We start from the raw sequence: 21,381 nt of genomic DNA, 5'->3' as shown, positions 1-21,381 counted from the left end.
TGCTAGCCTGGATCCCATCTGGGGGCGAAAGAGGCAAGATCTACGGAGCCCACACGCTAAGCCCGCGACAGGGGCCGCTCACTCGCTCTGAAACCTGCAGAACGAGCTGCAGACGCCACCGTGGAGACATCCCTCCCCGAAGGGTCTGAGGGTGACTCAGGGCTTTCAAAAACACAGAGGTTCAGGAAAGTTCAACCATACTTACTCTCCGCCATTTGTAACAGCCGGAAGGGAGATACCACATTGAAGAAAATTTTCTACCTGAGGCTGTTAAAAACACACCAGGGGATTTAAAATGGGGCCTTTGGCTATCTGAAAAACCAGCTGCCCAAAATACGTTCCTTCTCTGAGCCTCCAGGAAGCAGGCAAGATTTTGCTTGTTTTAAAACCATTGTTTTGGGCTTCCCTGGTGGCGCAGTGGTTAAGAATCCGCCAGCCAATGCAGGGGACACGGGTTCCAGCCCTGGTCCGGGAAGATCCCACATGCAGAACAACTAAGCCCGTGCGCCACAACTACTGAGCCTGCGTGCCTAGAGCCCGTGCTCCACAACAAGAGAAGCCACCGCAATGAGAAGCCCGCGCACTGCAACGAAGAGTAGCCCCCGCTCACCGCAACTAGACAAAGCTTGCGCACAGCAACAAAGACCCAATGCAGCCAAAAATAAATTAATTAATTAAATTTAAAAAAAAAAAAGCACTGTTTTGTTTAGGGAGAAAATACTATAGAGAAAGCGCAAAGGAGAGCACGGGGGCCTCCCACCGCACCCACTGCCCAGTGGCTCTAACAGCCCCTCCCCCGTAGCCCTGCACACTCTCCTGCTGTGTTGAGCATATTCTTTCTAGACACGTCTCAAAATATCGACAACCTGAGTCAGGTTTGGTGAATTTCCTTGTCCACTCCGCCCCCAAAGCAACAAAACACCCGGCGACCACCTCCTCCCACGGTCCCGCCCGGCCAGCAGGGCGCCACACCTGCCTGGCCACTTCTCTAGGGGATGCAACTTAGGGAGCCCTTTAACTATCATACGGATAAACATCCTTTAATCCAGCATAATCACAACTGTGCTTTGAGTTGTTTCTTCAGAATAAATTCCAGAAATAGGGTCACTGGGTCAAAATGCATGAACACTTTTACACTTGAAAAGGCAGGTCTACAGAGGACTCGGGGCCGCACTTCAGGGCCACAGCGAGAAGCTGGCTGAGCACCTGCCCCAACGGGGCCGCGAGAACGCTGCTGCAGAGCTACCAGAGGGAAGGAGGACGGGGAGGGACTGCCCACTTCACGCCTGCCTGTGACCATCGTGGAGGAGCAGAGAACTGGCCTGGCCAGGAGCGCTGGGCTCCAACTCGTCACAGACACGGGCAGACGCACGGCCGCTGCAGCCCCCAGGACCTCAGGCCGGCCACTGCACGGAAGACACGGAAAGGGGCGTCCCGCACAGTCACCACGCTGGCAGTAGCTCTGAGCCCGACGCCCCCCGAGTGCGTGAAGGGGGCCCCGGGGACCTCAGCCTCTGCACCTGGTCCTGCGGGTGCCGCAGAGCTGGAAGGGCGCTGGGAGGGGCCGGCTGGGGACGCAGCCTGCAAGCAGCACTGGCTCAGTCACCTAAGATCTGAACACGTGCTGGGTTTGTTTCTTTGCCTGAGAAATTAGAAAAAAAATTAAAGTTGACAGCCTCTTCCTCCGCAAATAAAGGTCTTATAGAAAAGCCAAAGTCAGAAGATATTTTATAAAAGCCACTCGCACTATAACAACTATCTTCAAGAAGCACAGAGGCGGGCGGTGGCCAAGAATAAAACATCCGCCGAAGGTTCACAGAACTCAGACGATGCCCCGGGCAGGCGTGTGGGGTGCGCCCTTCTCAGCTCCCCCCCAAACTCGCTGGGACCCACAGGGCACCTCGGAGCGGCCTGGAATCTGCCCTCGCGCAGAGGAAGGGGGTGGGAGAGACCCTCGGTGTCAGCTGTCATGGTCCGAGGCGGCCCCCAGGTCCCATGTGGGACAGGACTGTAAATCCGCGGGCCTGACCCCTGGAGCCCCTGGAGCTGGTAACTCCAGTGCGAGGCTCTGTCACCAGAAAGGCCTGAAGGACAAAGGCCAGGACAAAACAGAATACAGAGGAGCAGGTTTGGGATGTCCCCAGGGCTCCTCCCCTTCCCCCCCCACCCCCCGCCAAAGACACTGCCAGGGCCTCTCCCCAGGAACGACAACATAGATTTCTCGTATCCTTCCAGAAACACTTTATGCACGTGCCGGCAGAGAAACAGATTACGCCCCTGCTTTTGTTTGAGGCACACTTTGAAAGATTCCCTTTGGTGACCCCAAGTGCTTCCTCGTTCTTTTATTAGCTGCATTTCATTCCATCAACTGGAGGCATCATAATTTATTTCCCAGTCTCCTACCGACGGACGCTTGGGTTGTTTTCAATCTTTTGTTAAATCGAACAGCACCGCCATGAAGAGCTCTATGCAAACCCCACGGATAAGCCCATCCGTAGAACCGAAGCCTTAAGGCGGGAGCTTAGTTGGGTCAGGAGTGTGAGTTCCGATCCACAGAGGTGGCCCACCTACCTTGGGCCACGGGCTGGTCTCCTCCCTCCACTAACACAAGCGGGCTTTGCCTGAGGGGGTGGAAAACGTTATACCGAAGTGCACCCCGGGCAGTGCAGCCCCATGGGACCAGCACCCGCACGAGACACAGCAACCATGCCCCAGAAGCCCCGGGCCCCCCGGGGCAGTCACCTCCTCGACCCCTACCAGAGTGGACCACTGCCTGCTTTTGAACTCTCCAGAAACACAGTTGTTCTCGCTGTAATTCAGTTCCTGTGTTTCTCACGGGGGAGGCTGGGTGCTTTCTCTTAGTTAAGAATCACCTGCAACCCCTGTCCTGTGCCCTCAGACCCCTGCCTGGTTTGAACGGTGCTACTGGTCCTGTCCTCACTGCTGGGCAGGCAGGAGACCAGGACAACCCGACCTCTGGCAGTGACAGGACCTGCAGATCATTCTCCTAGTTTGTCATTTTCTGTAAATGATTTTTAAAAACACGCAAAGATATTCAACTTCATTCACAAAAAATGAGTTGAAAACCACAGTTAAGTGTCAACAGACGAAAGGACAAACAAAATATGACCCATCCATACACTGGAATATCACTCGGCCTTAAAAGGAAGGGAATTCTGACACGTGCTACAACATGGATAAACCTCGAGGATATTATGCTAAGTGGAATAAACCAGACATCAATGGACAAATACTGTAGGATTCTGCTTCTGGGAGGTACCTACAGGGGTCAAGGTCATAGAGAGCAGAACGGTGCTTAGCAGGAGTTGGGGGAAAGAGGAGAAGAGGGGTATTGTTTAACGCATATGGAGTTGCTGTTTGGGACGATAAAAAGGTTTTGGGTATAGACTGTGGTGATAGGTACACCACAGCATTTAATGCCACTGAACTGTATACTTACAAATGGCTAAAATGATAACTATTATGTTATAGATGTTTTACCACAATAAAAAATTTAAAAGGAAGGAACAGAATCTGCCTTCAGAGAAATGGAGAGATGCCCAACGCTCGGAACTACCCTGGTGACCTGGCACCGCACGTCGCCCGCCCTCACCTCCCACGGGGCTGATGCCGCCAGCTGGGGACTCACGCCAGCCTTCTGCAGCCCAAAGCCAGGAACACCAGGCATCACTGTCCCCAGGCCTTCGCTGGAATCAATCCCCCAAGAGACCCCTAAGAAAAGGGAGGTGTGCAAACCACGGCAGAGACGGGACGACAGAACACAGCTGCGTTCTCGTCACAGAAAAGACAGCCACCCTACGCCGTCCTCGAGGGAGGGACCCTCAGGAGTGCGAAGCACGGCCCAGCGTCCAGTAGATCCCCAGGGACGTTCTGTGCTGCTGCAGCGTGAACACCAGCAGGGGCCCGGAGCCTGACCGCAGATCGAAGCCTCGGGCCCGGCCCCAGAGACCTTGCCTGGAAAACGAGGGGCTCCAGTGACAACGGAAGAATTCCTCTTCTAGAGAATTCCGCCGCTCTACGCCCAAATCGCCAAGAAAGGCTGCCCGGCGGTGGGAAGAGGCCTCGTGCCCGGCAGCAGGCGCAGCCACCGCCCTCGCCCCCCCCTCGGTGGCCTGGACAGCCCTGACCACAGGAGATCCTACGCAGCGAACGTCTTCCACACTGATCAGTCGCCGGGGCTGCAGTCGCGCCCCTGACGTTCCCCGCTGGCTGCTGCACTGGGGCCCACGGCGCGCGGCCTGAGCCCTGCCGCCTCCCAGACCAGCCTCTTGGGCGTCCACCACAAATGGAGCCAGAACTCGCCGGCCAGCAAGCCCTGCGTCAAGGCCACGGATTCCCCCAGTTGAGCCTGCAGCGGCGAAACCCTGCTGGCCTGGTATTTTTCGTGACACTCCCAGATCACCATTCCAGGTAGGAAGGACAAACGGACCCCAGAGACCCGTCCCGCGCGGCAGTGAGCTGCGGACCCAAGATGGGGTTCCGCTGCCCCTTTAATGCAATTACGGTGGCGACACAGCACGCTAACGCTGCATTTCAGAATCCACTTTCAATTCTGAAGCTCCCAGTGTGCCCCAGACTTAAACAATGCATCCCTGTATCTGTAAACTTCGCTGGTTCTACACTCGTATCCCTGTATCTGTAAACTTCCCTGGTTCTACACTCGCGTGCAGAACACAAACACGGAGGGGCGGGAAGCGCTGCATCTGGGCGGGAGGCCCCGGATCCCAGGCGCCCACCAGCAGCACGGCTGCCTGTGTCTGCTCAGGTCTGGGCCGCTGCCTCTTGGCCTCACGGGCCCACATTCCTCGCCGGCAGGAGACCGTGTGGGCAGCAGTCCAGGGGGAGGGGGGGAATTTCCACATGGGCTCCAGAGACGTGACCCTGTCCAGTGGGATGCTGGGCCTAGGGGGACGGAGGACCAAGCCCGCTCCCGCCCCAGGGTCGGGGTCCGCCCGATGCTCCTGAGAAAGGCGGCTGCGGCCAGTCAACACGTGTGGCCTGGAGCGGATGAGACCCCCGAGGGCGCGGCCCGGGAAGGCCCCGCCTTGTGGAAAGTGCTCAGCCCGCTTCAGAACCAGCGCGCCCTCACCCCGGATGGCTCGGCTCAGACAGGGACACGTCAGGGTGAGAGCCTTTTCCGCCCTACCATCCTGCTTCCTCGAAATAAGCGCCTCTGCCCCTTGGACCGGGCACCGTGGGTTATTACAGGAGGTGGCAGAGGGTGGCAGAACAGCCACACTGGCCTAAAACGCCTGCTGGGCCATTTACCCTCGGGACGGGACGACCAGGACGCCCCCAAACCTCATGGAGCTGGGCTGCCTCTTTTGTCAAGGGGGGAGAAGGCACCGCCACCAGGCGATCGTAGGGGACCCCGAGCAACGCCACCAAGGCGGGCACAGACAGTCGGCAGCGAGCTACCACCAGGAGACAGCGGCGCCGGGAAGCAGGGACGATGGCTGCTGGTTTACAGACAGGACACTGGGCTCAGAGAGGGAAGTGATGGGTTCAAAGTCACAGAGCAACGAGGCCAGGAGGTGAGCACGGCGTGGGATCTGAGGGTGCAGGGGGGGGTCTGACCTCAGCGGGACGCCACGTGTCACCCCACGTACTACCAAAAGAGAAGCGAGTGAGGACACGGCCCTCACCCAGCCCAGAGTTCACGAGGCCTCGCAGGGAACTTTCAGGAATGTGAGAGTCAAAGGAAATCGAGAAAGCTCTGAAATCCCTGGGAAGGGCGCCCCACCCGCTGCATGTCTGGGAGAAATTGGACAGCAGAGGCGTGGCTGGGTGCACAGCACGGAGACACCCAGGGCACCCCCGCGACGGGCCACAGGGCCCGGCTCCGGCTCCTGACCGGGCCAGACGGCTCCTCGGTGGGTCAGGCGGTACTGACTTGGCCAGGAATGGCGACTCAGGGTTCGTAGGAGAGACAGGAAGTGAAACAGACAGAGAGGCTGGCTCTGCTCACTGGGGAGGGTGTCCCCGAGGCCAGGTGGTCGGGGGAGCCCAGTGGGAATCCCGGGAACTCAGGGTGTTCCCAGGGCAGGGCAGGGAGGGAGGCCAGCGGGAGAGCTGCTCCCCGGGACAGCCACAAGGCGTCGCTGCTCTCAGCGGCACTGGCCCAAACGAAGTCCAGCCTGGGGCTGGGGCCACCAGAAGGGCCCAAGGTGAGGGAAGATGCAGAAGAAAGCCGCTCCAAAACCTCGCGGAGGCCGCCTGCCACCGGACGTCCGAGAAAGGTCCAGAGGCTTACGTTTCAAACTTGAAAGAGCAAAGTCAAGATCCAGGAGATAAAAAAAGAGAACGAATGCTGATCAGGACACCACTGTACACACAGCACCTCCCACCTGGGCCTGCCGTGAACTCACCTTACGAGGGAGGGAACCGAGGCAGCCCATCTGAGGCCACCGCCACCTGAGAGGTCCCGGCGGAGCAGGGACCCAGAGCTGAAGGTCTCGGTGCCAAACCCACAGAGGGCACGACAACAAGAAGAAACAACTGCCGATGCCCACCGGCTGAGACGTATCTCCACGTGGGGCAGGCATGGGAACCGGAAGGAAGTGCTGACCCGGGGAGAGGCACACCTTCCTAGGGACGGGCCTGCAGACACACCAGCCCCACGGGCTGAGTCACAGGAAACAGGGGGGCCTCTCAATGCCACACGGGGGAGTGGGCAGGTGCCTCAATAGTCCTCTGAGCTTGAGGCAGGGAAAAGGGTGAGAAGAAAGAAACGCATCAGAAAAAGTGACAACAGGGGTTTCCCTGGTGGTGCAGTGGTTGAGAATCCGCCTGCCAATGCAGGGGACACGGATTCGCGCCCTGGTCCGGAAAGATCCCACATGCCGCGGAGCAACTAAGCCCATGTGCCACAACTACTGAGCCTGCGTTCTAGAGCCCGTGGGCCACAACTACTGAAGCCCGTGGGCCACAACTACTGAAGTCTGCGCGCCTGGAGCCCGTGCTCTGCAACAAGAGAAGCCACCGCAGTGAGAAGCCCGCACTCCACAACGAAGAGTAGCCCCTGCTCGCTGCAACTAGAGAAAGCCTGCGTGCAGCAACAAAGACCCAACACAGCCAAAAATAAATAAATTTATTTATTTTTTAAAAAAGAAAGAAAAAGTGACGACAACTCCAGCCTCTCCTTTTCATGCGCCCCCGGGGTGGAATGCGGGCCTGCTGTGAAGCCCCCGAAGCGCCAGGCAGGCCGGTTCCCGTGAGCCACAGCACCACCTGCTGGGCGCCTCGCAGAAAAGCAGCTGGGACCCCACTGCGCCGCAGCAAAGGCCTGTGGGGGACACAAACACTGGCCTTCCAGTGCTGGGGTCCTGCTGCACCACCACCGGCCTCTCGGAGCCTCACTTTCCCCACCTGAATGCTGGGGCTTAGGGCGTGTAGCTCAAAGGGCTTTTGGAGGTGAGAACAACAGAGACAGTACACAGCACCGGCACCAAGGGAGCGCTGGTGAAGAGGCACTAGCGCGGCCCCTGGCATCCAGGACAGGGCCCAGAGCAGGGGCTGGAAGAATGCTGGCTGGAGGAGCCCACAAAGGGGGCCACGCCCCAACACGCACAGGGCTCCCAGCACCTCAGCCGGCACCAGGCGCTCAGCGGGTCCCCGCCACGGCCCAGGCCTGTGCCAGGGCTGGGACACGGGGAACAGAGGGGTTGGCACAGCTTCCGCCCAGGAAGTCCACTTAACCAATGCCAGCCTCAGGCCTGGTCTCGAATACTGTGCACCGAAGACCCAGAAGGAAAAAAGAGCTATTGCACGCTGGCCTTCAAAAAACTCATCCTCTAAAGGGGGATGCAAAGAACGCAATAATTTTGGGGGGAAAGTGCTATGCGCCCTAGGAAAGGGGCAGGTGTGTGCTGTCTGAGAGGCCAGAGGAGGGAGCTCCCAGCCCAGCGAGAGGCTGCACTTGCGTGGGCCCTGCAGACAGGAGCAGGCTGCAGGCAGGAAGAAGGCTGGCGGACAGGGACCTCGTGAGCACAAGACTCCCAGGGCAGGGACGACCCACACCTAGTGCCAAGTCCAATCAACTGGCCTGGAGCCCTGTGTTGAGATGGACTCTGAGGATCAGGAAAGGACAGAGCAGCTTCGTCAGCCAGCAACGCCCGTGAGGGATGCTCCCACCCTCCCCTGTCCATCACAAGCACAGCTCTTCTGAACTGCCTGGTGACCTTGGATGTCCTCCACTGTGGGGAAGGCTTCTGTGTGTACACACAGTGGGAAAACCAGCAGTGCCCAAAGCTGGTCCCCCCACTGCAGGAAGTCACCCCTCAAGGCTGAGAAGTGACCGAATCCTACACGGGTCTCGGAGCCCCTGGAGCAGAGCTCATCCACCAGGGAGGTGTCAGCTCCCAGGAGAGGAGCCCCCGTGAATGTGACCTACTGCAGGTTTGCGAGGGTGAGGGGTATCAACGTTCCTCCCGGCTGCTTCGAGGGCAGAGGCAGGCACAGCAACAATGACGTCACGATCGTCACACCCGAGAAAAGCAGGTTCCACCTCCTCACACACCCATCGCCAGCCCAGTGGGCAGAGAGCAGGAGGGAGAGAGCGCTGGCTGGAGCGGCCACACCACCTGCCCGGCACCCTGTTTTCCAGACAGCTACCGTCTGTCCCAGAGCCCACGTGCGTGGGCGCCGTACAGCCTGTATCCCATTTAGCCCACCAGCTAAATTTAGCATCAGCTCCATCGCAGAAAACGGGGACGCCGAGGGGTGGATACACGACGGTGAGCGGTGAGCGGGCCCCTTCCCCAGGGGCCCCAGCCGGGAAAACCCAGGCCGAAGTGAAGGAAAGTCAAGAGTACACAGAGTTAGCTGTGTCGGCCAGACCAGAATCACCACAACGTCGTGTAACGGATACCAAATGGCATAAAAAATAACTGTTTGCAGCTTTATTTAATGACACAAGAGACACCCATGATGTAGTGTTAACTCAAAAAAATCAGAGCACAAAGCCATACGATAACTCCAGCCTGGATATGCTGGCTGGTGGAGCCAAGGGGAACTTTCACTTGAAAATAGCTTGATGCGTAGTCTAAATTTTTTTTTTAATATTTATTTAGTTAGTTAGTTAGTTGCGGCATGCGAACTCCCTAGTTGCGGCATGTGGGATCCAGCTCCCCGACCAGGGATCGAATCCGGGCCCCCTACATTGGGAGCGTGGAATCTCAGCCACTGGACCACCAGGGAAGTCCCTGAATTTTTAGAGATATTATAAACACCAGGGAGGGGAAAACCTTAGCTAGGATTCCTCCTGGGAAACTCAACAGCAAACCACGAGGACAGGGGACCACCACGAGGACTGTCCGGCAGGGTGGCTGGAGCCCTGTGACTCCGGAGACCCCCTGGCGATGGCTCTTCTGTAATTCTGTGACCAGCTGGGCCTCGTCGTGGTCATGTCCCGCCACCCGAGGGACACGGAAAGCTGGGAGAGGAAAGCTGCGACGCTCTAGGCCGTGCCTCAACGAGGCGGCCACCTTCAGCGCTCCGCCAGGGGCACCGCTGACGTCGGCGGATTTCCGCTCCAGAGGCTTTAAGTGCTTCACGCCCCTGGCGACCTGCTCAGGTCACATCCCCCCCAGGAAGCGCTGCTCCAGGCCTGCACTCCAATCCTGGGCACTTATCTAAGTTCTAGCTGGACCAACCATCAAACTCCAGGACCCACTAGGGGAAAACGGCGCCTGGTTTGAGGCCGCACGCCTTCCGCAAAGGCCCCTGACGGAGGGCAAAGGGCGGGGAGCGCTGCCCCGGAAGGAGGGAAAATTGCTTTAAACCCTCTGCCTTTTAATCCCCACAACCACTCGAGCAACCGCTGCCCCTAAATGCAAACAAAGTGCAGAGACATAGGAAACTCAGAGTTAAATTTGCCTCAGTTCACAGAAACGAAGTGGAATGAAGGTCCCATTGTGAATGTGCTCAACGCCACTGAGCTGCACACCTTGAAACGACTAAAATGATAAACTTTAGGTTATTTGTATTAAAAGGTCTTTAAAAAATACCATCTGCTCTTATTAAGAAGAAAAGACCTTGGCATCTCCAAGGACGTCAGCAGAGCTGGCCAGCGGGCGCACGGCCATCAGCCCTCACGATGGCTGACTCCAGAGGAGCCAATTGAGGTGAACCTAAGACAGAGGTGAGTGACCTGACATCAGGGAGCTGCAGTCAATCATTCTGAGACTTAAGTTCCACCCCCTCCCCGACTTCTCCAGGGTGAGTTGGAAGGCTCAGAAATCCCAGGGCTCTCTGCACTTGACATTAGCGGCCCTCACACAGGCCGCCTTGGACCAGGAGAACTTCCAGAGCACTGCAGAGGCACGCAGGTGAGAGAAGTCACAGAATATGCAGCAGCCCGCCCGAGTGGACCCTGCGGACACCACCTCACTTAACTGCTTCCCTACAAATCCTAGGCAAAGCCAAGTTCACCACCTCCTGCTGGACAGACAGTAAATACTCACTTGACCAAAGGTATCTGGCAACTTGCTCAGTTAACACCCAGCGGGACCTGCATTTACAGGAAGTCTTTGAACCTTCTGCACACGCAGCAGTCAAGTTCACGTCTGGCAGTCGCCGGGGAGATTCCCCGTAGCCATCACTCAAAGCCCACGGAGCTGTATTTTGCACACAAACCAAGAGGCTTTGCTACCTAGGTTCTCAGACCAAGGTACAGGACAAGTGGCAGATTTAAGAGGAAGCTTAGGGTGTATGGGGGCCAGTGCGGGATGTCATTAAACCCACAGCCGTAACCTGAATCAACGGTGAACCGGGAGGAGAGAAGCAGCCTCAGGACCCGAGGCCGGGGGCCCACGACGGGCGCCAGCACAGGCTCGCTGGTCCCAGGCCCCCCGCCCCCTCCCGAAAGGAACCCCACAGTAGAGTCCCCAGGGGATGTGAAGAGATGATCACAAACGAGGAGACGATACCGGGCAATTAGCACATCAAACGATGCTCCTCGCAAGCTCACACGGCAGGAGGACACGCTCACCCAGGAGCCCCGGGAGAGTCTGGCAGTGTCTCGCACGGGCAAGGACGTGGGCCAAGAACTCTCACACCCACAGGGGAAGCCGGGCTTAGGAGAACCGTCCTGGAGAGCAAGCGACTGGGCCACCTCCCGAACACACCCCGCACCGCCGCCTCTAGGGACCTGCGCAGCTGCACCCAGGACAGCCCGCACGAGGATATTCACTAGAGCAGAGACACACTGGAAACAACCAGGCTCTCCCTCAACAGAACAGACACACAGCGTGATGAATCCGCTTGCGGCGCTGCCACACACAGCACTTGGCAGGAACACACCAGCTCCACAGGAGCCACACATGGCAGATCTCAAAACCATGTTGGGTGGACAACACGGGCTGCACACCCAGACGCAACAGTACACATTCAGGGACGCTGGGAACACAGGAAACAAAACACTGTGCTTCTCACGGACACTTGGATGGATTTCTAAAATTTAAAAAGTACACTCATACTGGAGGTTCAGGGAGCCAAAGTGGCTTTATTTTAATCAATATGTGATGATCCTTTATTTCTATCTTTTAAGTCTCTCAAATGTCAAAAGCAATACAGAAAAAGCCAGACGCAAAGGACAAACGCTATATGGTTATAGTTATAGGAGGTCCCTGGAGTAGACACAGGAAGTAGAAGGGTGGGCGCCAGGGGCTGGGAGAGGGGGAGGGGGGTTAATGTTTAATGGGGACAGAGTTTCAGTTCGGAATGGTGAAAACACTTAAAATGGAAAGAAAACAAAACCGTTAAAATGGTAAATTTTGTTATGCGTACTTTACCAGAATTTTTTTTTAATGCAGAGCTGTCAAAAGAACGAGCAAGAGCTGGATGAACTGAGAATGAGCCATTTCCAAGATATGTTATTAAGTGAAAAAGCAAACTGAGTATAAGAAAGAAGGGGGTCGGGAAAACATTTGTGTACCTGCTAATCCTACAAAAGAGACATAGGAAGGGTAACTGAGAACCGGGAACACTTGTCTCTGGGTACAGGGCGGGGTGGGGGGGGACAATGCGGGGGGGGGGACAATGCGGGGGTACAATGCAGGGGGGGACAATGCGGGGGGGACAATGCGGGGGTACAATGCAGGGGGGGACAACGCGGGGGGGGACAATGCGGTGGGGGGGGACAGGAGGAGGCTGAGCGGCGGCGCAGCTCCACGCACCCCTCACACACAGCTCTGACCCTCCGACTTCAGTAAGGCTTCGAACGCCAGAAAAACAAGGAAGCAAGCCACGCAGGACGTGGGGTGAACACAAAGTGGAGTCCGAGGCAGTGGGAGCGAGGAACATGGCCAGGCTGAGGGAGACGGGAAGAGGCCGGCCCCAGGTCACTCGAAGACGGTGTTTGATGGGGCGACCTGGGTGCCACCCCCAGGAGCAGAGCAGCTGCCCCACGTGCACACCGGGGGGACGGGACAAATCAGCAAACACAGCTCAGGGAATGGAGAGCCAGGCCCTCTGCTGCTGAAGGGAGAGGCTGCGAGGACAGAAGGGGGCAAAGTGTGATGAGCTCTGTGATGCAGGGCTGGAATCAGAGGCGCAGGATGGACGCGCTGTTTTTAATAGAAATGCGGACACCTGGCCAGTGCCCTCCAAGTGTCAAGGTCACGAAAGCCAGGGAAAGGCTGCGCCCGTCACAGCCTAGGAGGCCGAGGAGACCAGGCGTGGCGAGGGCTCTGAAGCGAGTCCTGCACAGAACAAGGACGAGACGGGGAAACGGACGGGTTGCTAAGGGCTGCAGGTGAGTGGCAGCACCACGCGCACTCCCGCCTCTGACAGCGGTGCCAGGGGAACACGTGAGGGGCTGGATGGTGAAGAGGGTCCCGTCACGCTCGAGGGAGAGGGGGCTCCCGCTACGCAGGAAGCTGAGCCCGGGGCAGACAGAAGGCCGGGGGGAGGGGGTTCGCTCCATCACCGCCCAGCACTTTCTAACTCCGAGAAATAACCTCTGGACCCCCAGGGAAGCCGAGGCAGGAAGAGCGCCCGAGCCCCCGCGATGCGCACTCACCTGCGGAGGAGGGACTGCTGCAGGCTCCGGCAGGTGCTGAGCGACTCGCCGGTGAACAGGTGGCACACGACCACGTGCAGGCAGCGCGCCATGAAGGCCAGCACGGCCTCGGGCTGCAGGGTGCCGCTGCGGGACACCAGGCACAGGCGCTGCAACGCAGAGCACTGGCTCAGCGCCTGGAAGAACTGGGCGTTGGCGCTGAAGTAGGGCTGCTCCAGCCTGCAGGGAGAGAGGACGGACGGCGTGAGCTCGCGGAGACGGACGCACGCTGAGCGGGGCTCCTGGTCCAGGGCCCAGACCGGCTGTCCCCAGGCCCATCCACACCACAGCCCCCAGGGGCTCCGGGTGAGGACTCAGACCCCTGGGGTCTCCCTTGGTGATCCTGACCTGGGGGGAGACCCTGCAGGCCCGATGCAACCAGGTGCCCACAGACCCAGCCAAGCTGCTTCGTTCGCTGCTCTGACTGCTCGGTGCGCCTATAGGCCCAGAAGAGCGCGTGGCAACTGAATCGTGTCCCCCAAAAGATCTGTTGCATTCCTAACCCTTGGTACCTGCACACGTGGCTTTATTTGGAAGCAGGGTCTTTGCAGACTGAGTTAAGGTGAAGTCACGTGGGACTGGGGTGGGTCCAATGAGCGGTTCCTTAGACGCCTTGTGACGGCACAGCAACACAGGAACACGCAGGGAGCTCGGGGCGGACTGGAGTGACACGTCCACAAGCCAAGGAACACCTCGCACTGCCAGCAGCCGCCGGAAGCCAGGGGACAGGCCTGGAACAGGCCCCCACCCAGAGCTTCCAGAAGGAACCATCCTGCCGACACCCTGACCTGGGACTTCTGACCTCTTAACTAGGAGAGGGTGACTCTCTGTTGTTTTCAGCCATGCGGTTGGTGGTCATTTGTCAGGGCAGCCCCAGGACACTAGCACAGGAGCCAGGGAGAGGGAGCTGGAGCAGGAAGAGAGCACGGAGATCGTCTCATGGTAAATCACACACAAAGACCAAGACGGCCTCACGGACAGAGGTCAAAGTGGACCCTGTTCACCCAAAATCTTCCCACAAGAAAACCTATTAACAAGGGTTATCCCTGGAGATCAGCACCAGGCTCGGCAATCGTCCTTATTTTATAGCACTCAGCGGTACCTCGGTCCTTCTCAGGCAGGTACGTGCCTCACTTGATGCTTTTAAAACCGTTCTGACTGCGGCGCGGGGGCCCAGTTACCCGGCCAGAGCCGCTTCAAGGCTGGCGGCACGAGCGGGAGAGGCCAGGCAGACATGTCCACGCAAAGCAGGCAGAAGGCACACAGGCACTGCAGCGGGCGGGAGAAGGGCTTCACAGATGACGGAGATCTGGGCACGTGTGCAGGAAACTGCAGTTCGGGGGCTACGTCTGAACCCGATGGCTGAAAAGGAGGACGCTTCAAAGGGTGGCCACTGGGCACCCGGCAACGCTCTCTCTCAACGAGCCATGAAGGCCTCTGATGGACATCGTGCCAGCCACGTGGGGCCTCAGCCCTCCGAGCGAGCCGGCCGGCCCGGGAGGACAGCGCTCTGCCAGGCTGCGCCTGAGCTGCGGGAACAGTGCCTCAGGCCAGGGTGACGCTGTCCCCTGAGGCCGGCCACCCCCAAGGCCCAGGCCCCGCACAAGTCACTCCCTGCACAAACATGGCGTCTTGCCCGGGACCGTGGGTCTCTCTGAGCCTCAACTCTGCCCACGGGACAGACACGGACCCTCCGGGTGGGCCGGGGCAGCTGGCAAGACCCCCATCTCCGTGCGAGACCCACAGGGAACCCCGAGAGGCCTCTCTCTCCCCGTAAACTGATGAGGCCGAGTGGGTGACTTCCTGGGACGCCCCTGAGAGGCTCGTCTGCAGCTGTAGGTTCTCATCATCAAAGGAGAGAAGCTTCCGGGGTGAGTGGAAAGGCCCACCCCCATCCCCGAGAGGCGGTGGGCCTGCAGTGGGGACAGAGTCACCACCACCGCCCCCCCCCCGCCAGGCTGAAGGAGAGCCCAAGCGCTCTGGACGCAGCGACGCCCCGGGCAAGGCTGACCTGGACGCGGGTGAGGGGCCGTCCACAGGCCCAAACGAGAGCCGCGCGAGCCTCGGACACGGCCTCCACGGCCCTGACACCCGGAAACACTGACAAGTCACAGGACGGGGGAGGGGTTTTAAAATCAAGCCTGCGGTGACGGCATGTCTGTTCCAAGCCATCCTGTACGGACGGGAGCCACCAGTCACTGAAATGCAGCAGTGAGACTGCGTTTTTATTTTAATTACACGTAAGCAGAAGTTCTAGCAAGCTCCTAAAACTGTGGGGGGAACGCGGGTCTCTCTGGGGTATGATTCTGAAAAGCCTCACGTTCTCTCCCCGTCGAGGGTTCCGGGTGCAGCAGGAAGGAAGCCCCCGGGCAGGGCTGCTCGGGCACAAACACCAGGGAAAGGGCTCCCCAAGGGCCGCAGTGGTCAGCGATGCCTCACCCCCTGGACGCCACTGAATGAATTTCATCCCTAAAGAAACGGGGAAGAAGTCAGGGAGCCGCGAGCCGGGCCTCTCAGAGCCGTGAGCCAAGGACCCCAGCCCCCTGAACCCCCTGGGCCCAGAGAGTAAGCAAGCGCATCTCGCCCATGGGTGTGAATGTTCCGGGAAGCTTATGTTTCTTAAGAAAATGTCTGAACACATTATTTGGTTCTATCTTTTTAAAAGATCCTAAGGTAAGCATACTGTGCCGACCTGAAAGTGGGAAAACTGGAGGGGGGCGAAAAGCCCTGATGCACTAGTCGTTCCTGGAGCAGTGAGGAACCTGGGCCGCGGGCGGCGGGAAGGACAGGCCTGCGGCGCCTCGGTCACTAGGTGGCGATGCAGGTCTGCGCTACCTGCTGGGGATCTCACCACTCAAGGAGACAGAGGGGAGAGACAGAGGGAGCTGCGTACTACACGCTTTTGAACATTTTTTTTCGGCGTGCCAGCCACTCCAGATTCCTCCCCCTGAAGGAAGCCCCCGTCATGGGTGCTCAGGGCAGGCAGGCCTGGTGGGCCGGGCGAGGCTGGCACGTCCACACCGTCCCCCGCTCCTCCGGGCGGTGGGCTGGCAGAGCTAACCTGACACGAGTGACGGGCAGTGCCTTTGCTCAGGGCAGAGGAGGAGGAAGGGGCGCCTCTGTGACTGGCTTCGCCCTGGGGGGCGGGCCTCAGCCTTCCGACCTCGAAGGGTCTGGCCTCCGATGCTTGCTCTCCGAGAGGCTCTGTGGGCACAGACGGGCGCTCGGGCCGCCCCTCATCTGCCTGCCCACCTCTCAGGCGCCCCTCCGAGCAGCGCCTGGGCCTGGAGGGTGGCCCTGGCATAGCCTCCAGGGCCTGGCTCCAAGAAGCCCTCTCGCTTACGCCCAGACGCCGCCCCAGTTCCGAGGTCAGGGGCAGCCCAGGGTGACTCAGGGTGACGCTCTCCCTTCCCCTCTCCACCAGGCAAGGCTTCATCAGGTGCCCTGCTCTGCCCAGCTTGGCATCCTGCCGCTGGCGAGGTGCACCAGAAATCCAGAGGCAAATCCAGAGCCTGCGAGGCCCCAGCGGGACGACGTGTTCTCGCAGAAGCGGCCCTGGCCCCAGCTGGCAAAGAGCTGCAGTTCATGGGCCTCTCTGGTGGGGACAGCGGAGGCCGCCTGGGGAAGTGCGGGAGCTGTCCGGGGAGGCCGCCCTGGCAGCGGTGTGGCAGCCTCTGCAGTGCCTGCCCATGGCAGGCAGGCACCATCTGCTCCTTCCCCTCCATCCCCCCGGGCTCCGCTTGCCACAGAAGGCAGGAATCCAGAGGAACGGGGCCATTTGGCCAAGTTCTAGAAACTGGTGTTTGTTCCGAACAGGCAGTATCCCGGCTCCGATGAGGTGTGGTCTCAGCAGCCGCGTGCACAGAGAGCCCATTGTGAGTGGCGGTCAGGTTCTCAGGTCGGCCCACAAAACCCACACTGCTTGCACGACCCTGCCCCGGGGGAAGGTCTGGGCCACAAGGATCACGTCCGAGGCCCTGTAAGTCACTTGGTGACCACTAAACGCCAGGTTACCCCATTTGACATCCAGCGACCCCACGAGACAGGACCCGCTCCCAGCTGCCCGCAGACCAGCTGTGTCTCCTCAGCAAGTTCATTAACCTTCTGGGCCCCACTTTCCTCATCTGCAAAATGGGACAATAATAGCGACACTCCCAAGGTTGCTAAAATGTCAAAGACCTGTAAGCACGGGGCGAGCACGTGGCGGCCGTACAAATACAAGCCAACGGGGCAGCCACGGTCCGCAGCAGTCTAAATAAAGGGCAGTCTCTCCCTTCAGCTTCCACAACACCCCCAGCCCGCCTCCTCTCTCCCGGACAGCTCCTGCCCGGTCTCTTCTACCAAGCCCTCATCCTCCTGACCAGTTCCTGTTGGGCGGTCTCTCCAGTCCAAGCGCCAGCTGGCAGACCTGGGAGACGGCTCCTCCTCTCTGGGGGCTGGGGGGAGGGGCGGGGGCGGGGGGTCGTCCAGGCTTCTCCAACCCACACGTGTGCAGCCTCGCCCCTGCCTTCCTCTCTCGGCCGATGGCAGCCACGTCAGCTCAACGGCTCAGGCCAGAAGCCTCGGCACCGCCTGGACCCACCTAGCCTCGACACCCATCCCATGCACCCAATCAATCAGCAGATTCCCTGTGAAGTCAGAACCTGGCTATTTCTGGCCATGCCCCAACCCCTGCTTTCGCCCGGCTGCTCCCTGCATGTCTGACATGCCCCTGACAGTGGCCCTGCTGCTGCCCCCAGGCCGCTTTCAGCACAGCAGCGTGACCTGCCCTGCTTCCATCCCGGCTGCTCCTGAGACCCTGGCACACCCATCTCGGGGCCCTGCGCTCTCAGCTCTCCAACAGAACCTTCTGGGCAGAGGGGAGTGTCTGTATGTGCTCTGCCTAGCACAGTGGCCACCAGCCCACGTGGTCACTAAGCACCTGAGACGTGGCTGATGCCACCAAGGAACTCGATGCTTGGTTCTCTCTCATTTTAGCTCATGTAAGTGTAAGTCACCCTGTGGGTCGTGGACACCGTACCGGCTGATGTGACTCTACCTGCCTGGCCCGGAGCACTCTTCCCCAGGTTCTGCTTTCTAACTCGTCTCCCCGAGTTCCCTGCTCAAAGCTCACCTCCTTCATGAAATGTACCCCAACTGCCGCCCCTGCACCCAGGCATCCCTCGTCCTGCTCTGCTTCTTCTCCCCGGCATTTGTTACTGTCTAATATACCATATACTTCCTTACGCTGACTCTTGGTCTATTTTCCCCACTAGAATGTAAGCTCCCCAAGGACAAGGATCTTTGTTTTTTTCAGTGTCCTGGGTGCCTGGAACAGTGCCTGGCATAACAGGTGCTCATATATTTGCTGAATGGATGAAAAACCGTAACATGTATTATAAGTGCCAAGTCCTGTTCTAAGTGTCTTATAAGGATGAATCCCTTTGGTCTGAACAGCCCCACTTTACAGAACAAGGACCTGGGCACAGACAGCCCAAGGTCCACCCAGGCCTTCTGACTCTGAGGCCCCTGCTGTGGGTCCTGCCTGCCTCCACCCAAGGCTAGGGTCTATCTCCTGGACGAGGAGACGCAGGGACATGGGACCAGTTTGGACGCCACGCCCACTCCCCTCTCCTCCAGGCAGAGCAGCCCTGAAGGGGCCGAGCACAGGCCTCGTGCAGGGAATCCAGCAGCCCAGGTGAGCTGGGAGCACCTGCTGTCTCCATGTGGCTCTGCAGGCAGCAGACATTTGATATGACCCTGTGGGACTTCCCTGGTGGTGCAGTGGTTAAGAATCCGCCTACCAATACAGGGGACACAGGTTTGAGCCCTGGTCCGGGAAGATCTCACATGCCGTGGAGCAACTAAGCCCATGCGTCACAACTACTGAGCTTGTGCTCTACAGCCCGCGAGCCACAACTACTGAAGCCCACGTGCCTAGAGCCCATGCTCTGCAACAAGAGAAGCCACCGCAATGAGAAGCCCGGGCACCGTGACAAAGAGTAGCCACCGCTCGCCACAACTAGAAAGAAAGCCCGTGCACAGCATCGAAGACCCAACGTGGCCAAAATTAATTAATTAATTAATTAATTAATTTAAAAATATGACACTGTGGACATGAGGCAGAAAGGACGTTGGAGAGAGAAGAAGTCCAGTTTTCATTATCTGCCTTGAAGCACTGTGACTTTTTATTTTATTTTTATGTTTTTGGCCGCATCGCGCGAGCACGTGGGATCTTAGTTCCTCGACCAGAGATTGAACCCGCACCCCCTGCAGTGGAAGCGTGGAGTCTTAACCACTGGACCACCGGGGAAGTCCCGTGACGTTTTAAACTACATGAATGTATGACTTTATTTTACTTTCACTGATTTCTCTTTTGATCAAACACTCCTCAATAATCGGCACGTGGTTTGACCACAGCGTGGTTAGAAAAGGTGCCAGGTTTAACAGGGTAGCAAGAAAGCCAAAACACTGAAGACAAAAATGACAGATCCAGAAATACTCTGGTTCTGAGTTTAGTTAAATTAGAACTCAAATGCTCCCTCAGGCTCCCCGAACTAAGGAATACTCATTCCTGATCACGAGAATCCAACAGGGTAACAGGACAGCAGACCTGGTGGCTTTTCGTCTGTTGGATGTATTTTGTGGTCCACCTGCAGCTTCAAGTTACGCATGGCCCACTGACCACTCACTTCACAACAGTCCTCCTGGAAAGGCCACTGATGTGACAGCGAAGGCACAGGAGGGGACAAGGTGGGAGGAGGCACTGGCTGGAGATGAACCAGTGAAAAGAGAAGGAGCCGCGAGGGATCTGGGCAAGAGGGGCAGCATCGTCTGCGATGGCAGCCCAGGCTCACCCTGTGAAGGGCGAGGGGCAGGGGCTGCGGTCAGGGCCCCTCCCCACTCACTCACAGGTGGCGCCCCACCCCACAGGGCAGGAGGGGGCCAAGCCACGTGGGAGGCCAGGCTTGGACCCCGGGCCCCAGCCCTCACGCCGGCAGGGACCGGGCGGGGGGCCCGCAGCGTGTGTTGCCCTGGGGGCGGCGGGCAGCCTGGCAGAGAAGCTCTGGGAGGCTCCAGGGCCGGGGCAGCAAAGCGCCAGCTCAAATCCGGTTCATTTCCTGCCTTCTAGGGGGAGAGTGGAGGTCCAGACAGGACATGCTTGTCTCCGTTTTGTGTGGCTCGGGTGTCCAGGTCGAGCTCTGGGCTTCAACGACCCGGGCGGACCTCAGCTCTTCCCTCAGGCGTCTGCTGCCTCTCCATGAAGCAGGAACGACGAAGGGCCCAGTGAGGGGATCAGACCAGACAGCGCCAGAGAGCTCCCAGCCTGGTGCCCGGCCCTCAGCGAAGACACACGGTGAGTGCTCACTGGTGCGGCGATGAGGACACACGTGCGTCCCCGTGCCCCGATGCCGCCCTCACCCAGCTGCCCCACCAGCTCCAGCCTCACGGAGACCAAGCCCAGCGGCCACCTCCTCCCCCACCCGAAGCCCTCGCAGAGCTGAGGTCTGAGGCCACCACGACGTTTAGGAAACTGCAGTTTTTCAAGATCAGATCCGTAGACATTCTCAAATCCGGCTCAGGTTAACAAAGGCTGACCCTCTAAATCCTGGGCCCTCAGGAGAACAGCCTTCACTCCACAGCATGAGTCGCCGGGGATCATTCCGCGTCGGGGCCCGGGAAATTGCCAGTGGCCCTCCAACAACTGCCTGGGTGGGGGAAGCCCTGCCGAGGTCCGTGGGTCCCACCACCCCGCACTCTCCCGGGGCGGCCCCTCAGGTCAGCCCGGCCGTCCTGCTCCGGGCACCGCCACGTCTCAGCAGCGTGCGGCCCCCTTGTGAGCCCGCCTCTACACCCCCCCCCTCCCCCCGGCCTGGCCCCTCCAGTGCAGGTGGGAGGCCAGGGGGACCTCCCCACACTGGAACCCGGACCCCTCCCTCTGCGGGCTGAAGTCCTTCGGCACCTTCGCCTCACCTGACGCCCCCGCGCCCCCCGATCAGAATCATCTGGCTTCTGAGCACGCTGCTCGGTTGTAAGCCTCTGGGGCTTCTACACACGCTGCCTTCTTTCCCGGAAAGCCTTGCGCCTGCATCTCCTGGCTAGCCCCGACTCATCCTTCACGAGTCGCAGAGCTAGGCTCCACTCCCGGCCCCCACTTACCAGCTCCGTCGTCTGGCAAGAACAGCGTCCACCTCGTGGGACGGGCATGAGGATTAATAAGGTCACGTACGCAGCAGCGTCCTAGAGCCCAGGCACGGAGACAGCCACAGGCGACGAGGACGACGTGCCAGGCTCGGGCGGCACCACCTCCCGCACACCCT

The 21,381-nt window shown here is 59.0% G+C and overlaps 1 protein-coding gene across 7 annotated transcripts in view; it reads right to left on the bottom strand.

Moving 5' to 3' along the window:
- FBXL18 (F-box and leucine rich repeat protein 18) overlaps window positions 1-21,381 on the bottom strand; it is a 40,238-nt gene that overhangs the window by 6,242 nt on the left and 12,615 nt on the right. For 3 of the 7 annotated variants that reach the window (XR_009497510.1, XM_059896307.1, XM_059896310.1), the window contains exon 4: window positions 13,043-13,261. Coding sequence is in view for 5 of the 7 variants with exons in the window: in XM_059896307.1 (XP_059752290.1) it covers window positions 13,043-13,261 (219 nt within the window). In the remaining 2 variants the exon portion in view is untranslated. The other 4 variants (XM_059896309.1, XM_059896308.1, XR_009497511.1 and 1 more) reach the window with 4 other exon arrangements.

The sequence above is a fragment of the Balaenoptera ricei genome, chromosome 15 (assembly GCF_028023285.1).
Source record: "Balaenoptera ricei isolate mBalRic1 chromosome 15, mBalRic1.hap2, whole genome shotgun sequence".
NCBI classification, from domain to species: domain Eukaryota; kingdom Metazoa; phylum Chordata; class Mammalia; order Artiodactyla; family Balaenopteridae; genus Balaenoptera; species Balaenoptera ricei.
This window is presented reverse-complemented; position numbering and strand designations above follow the sequence as displayed.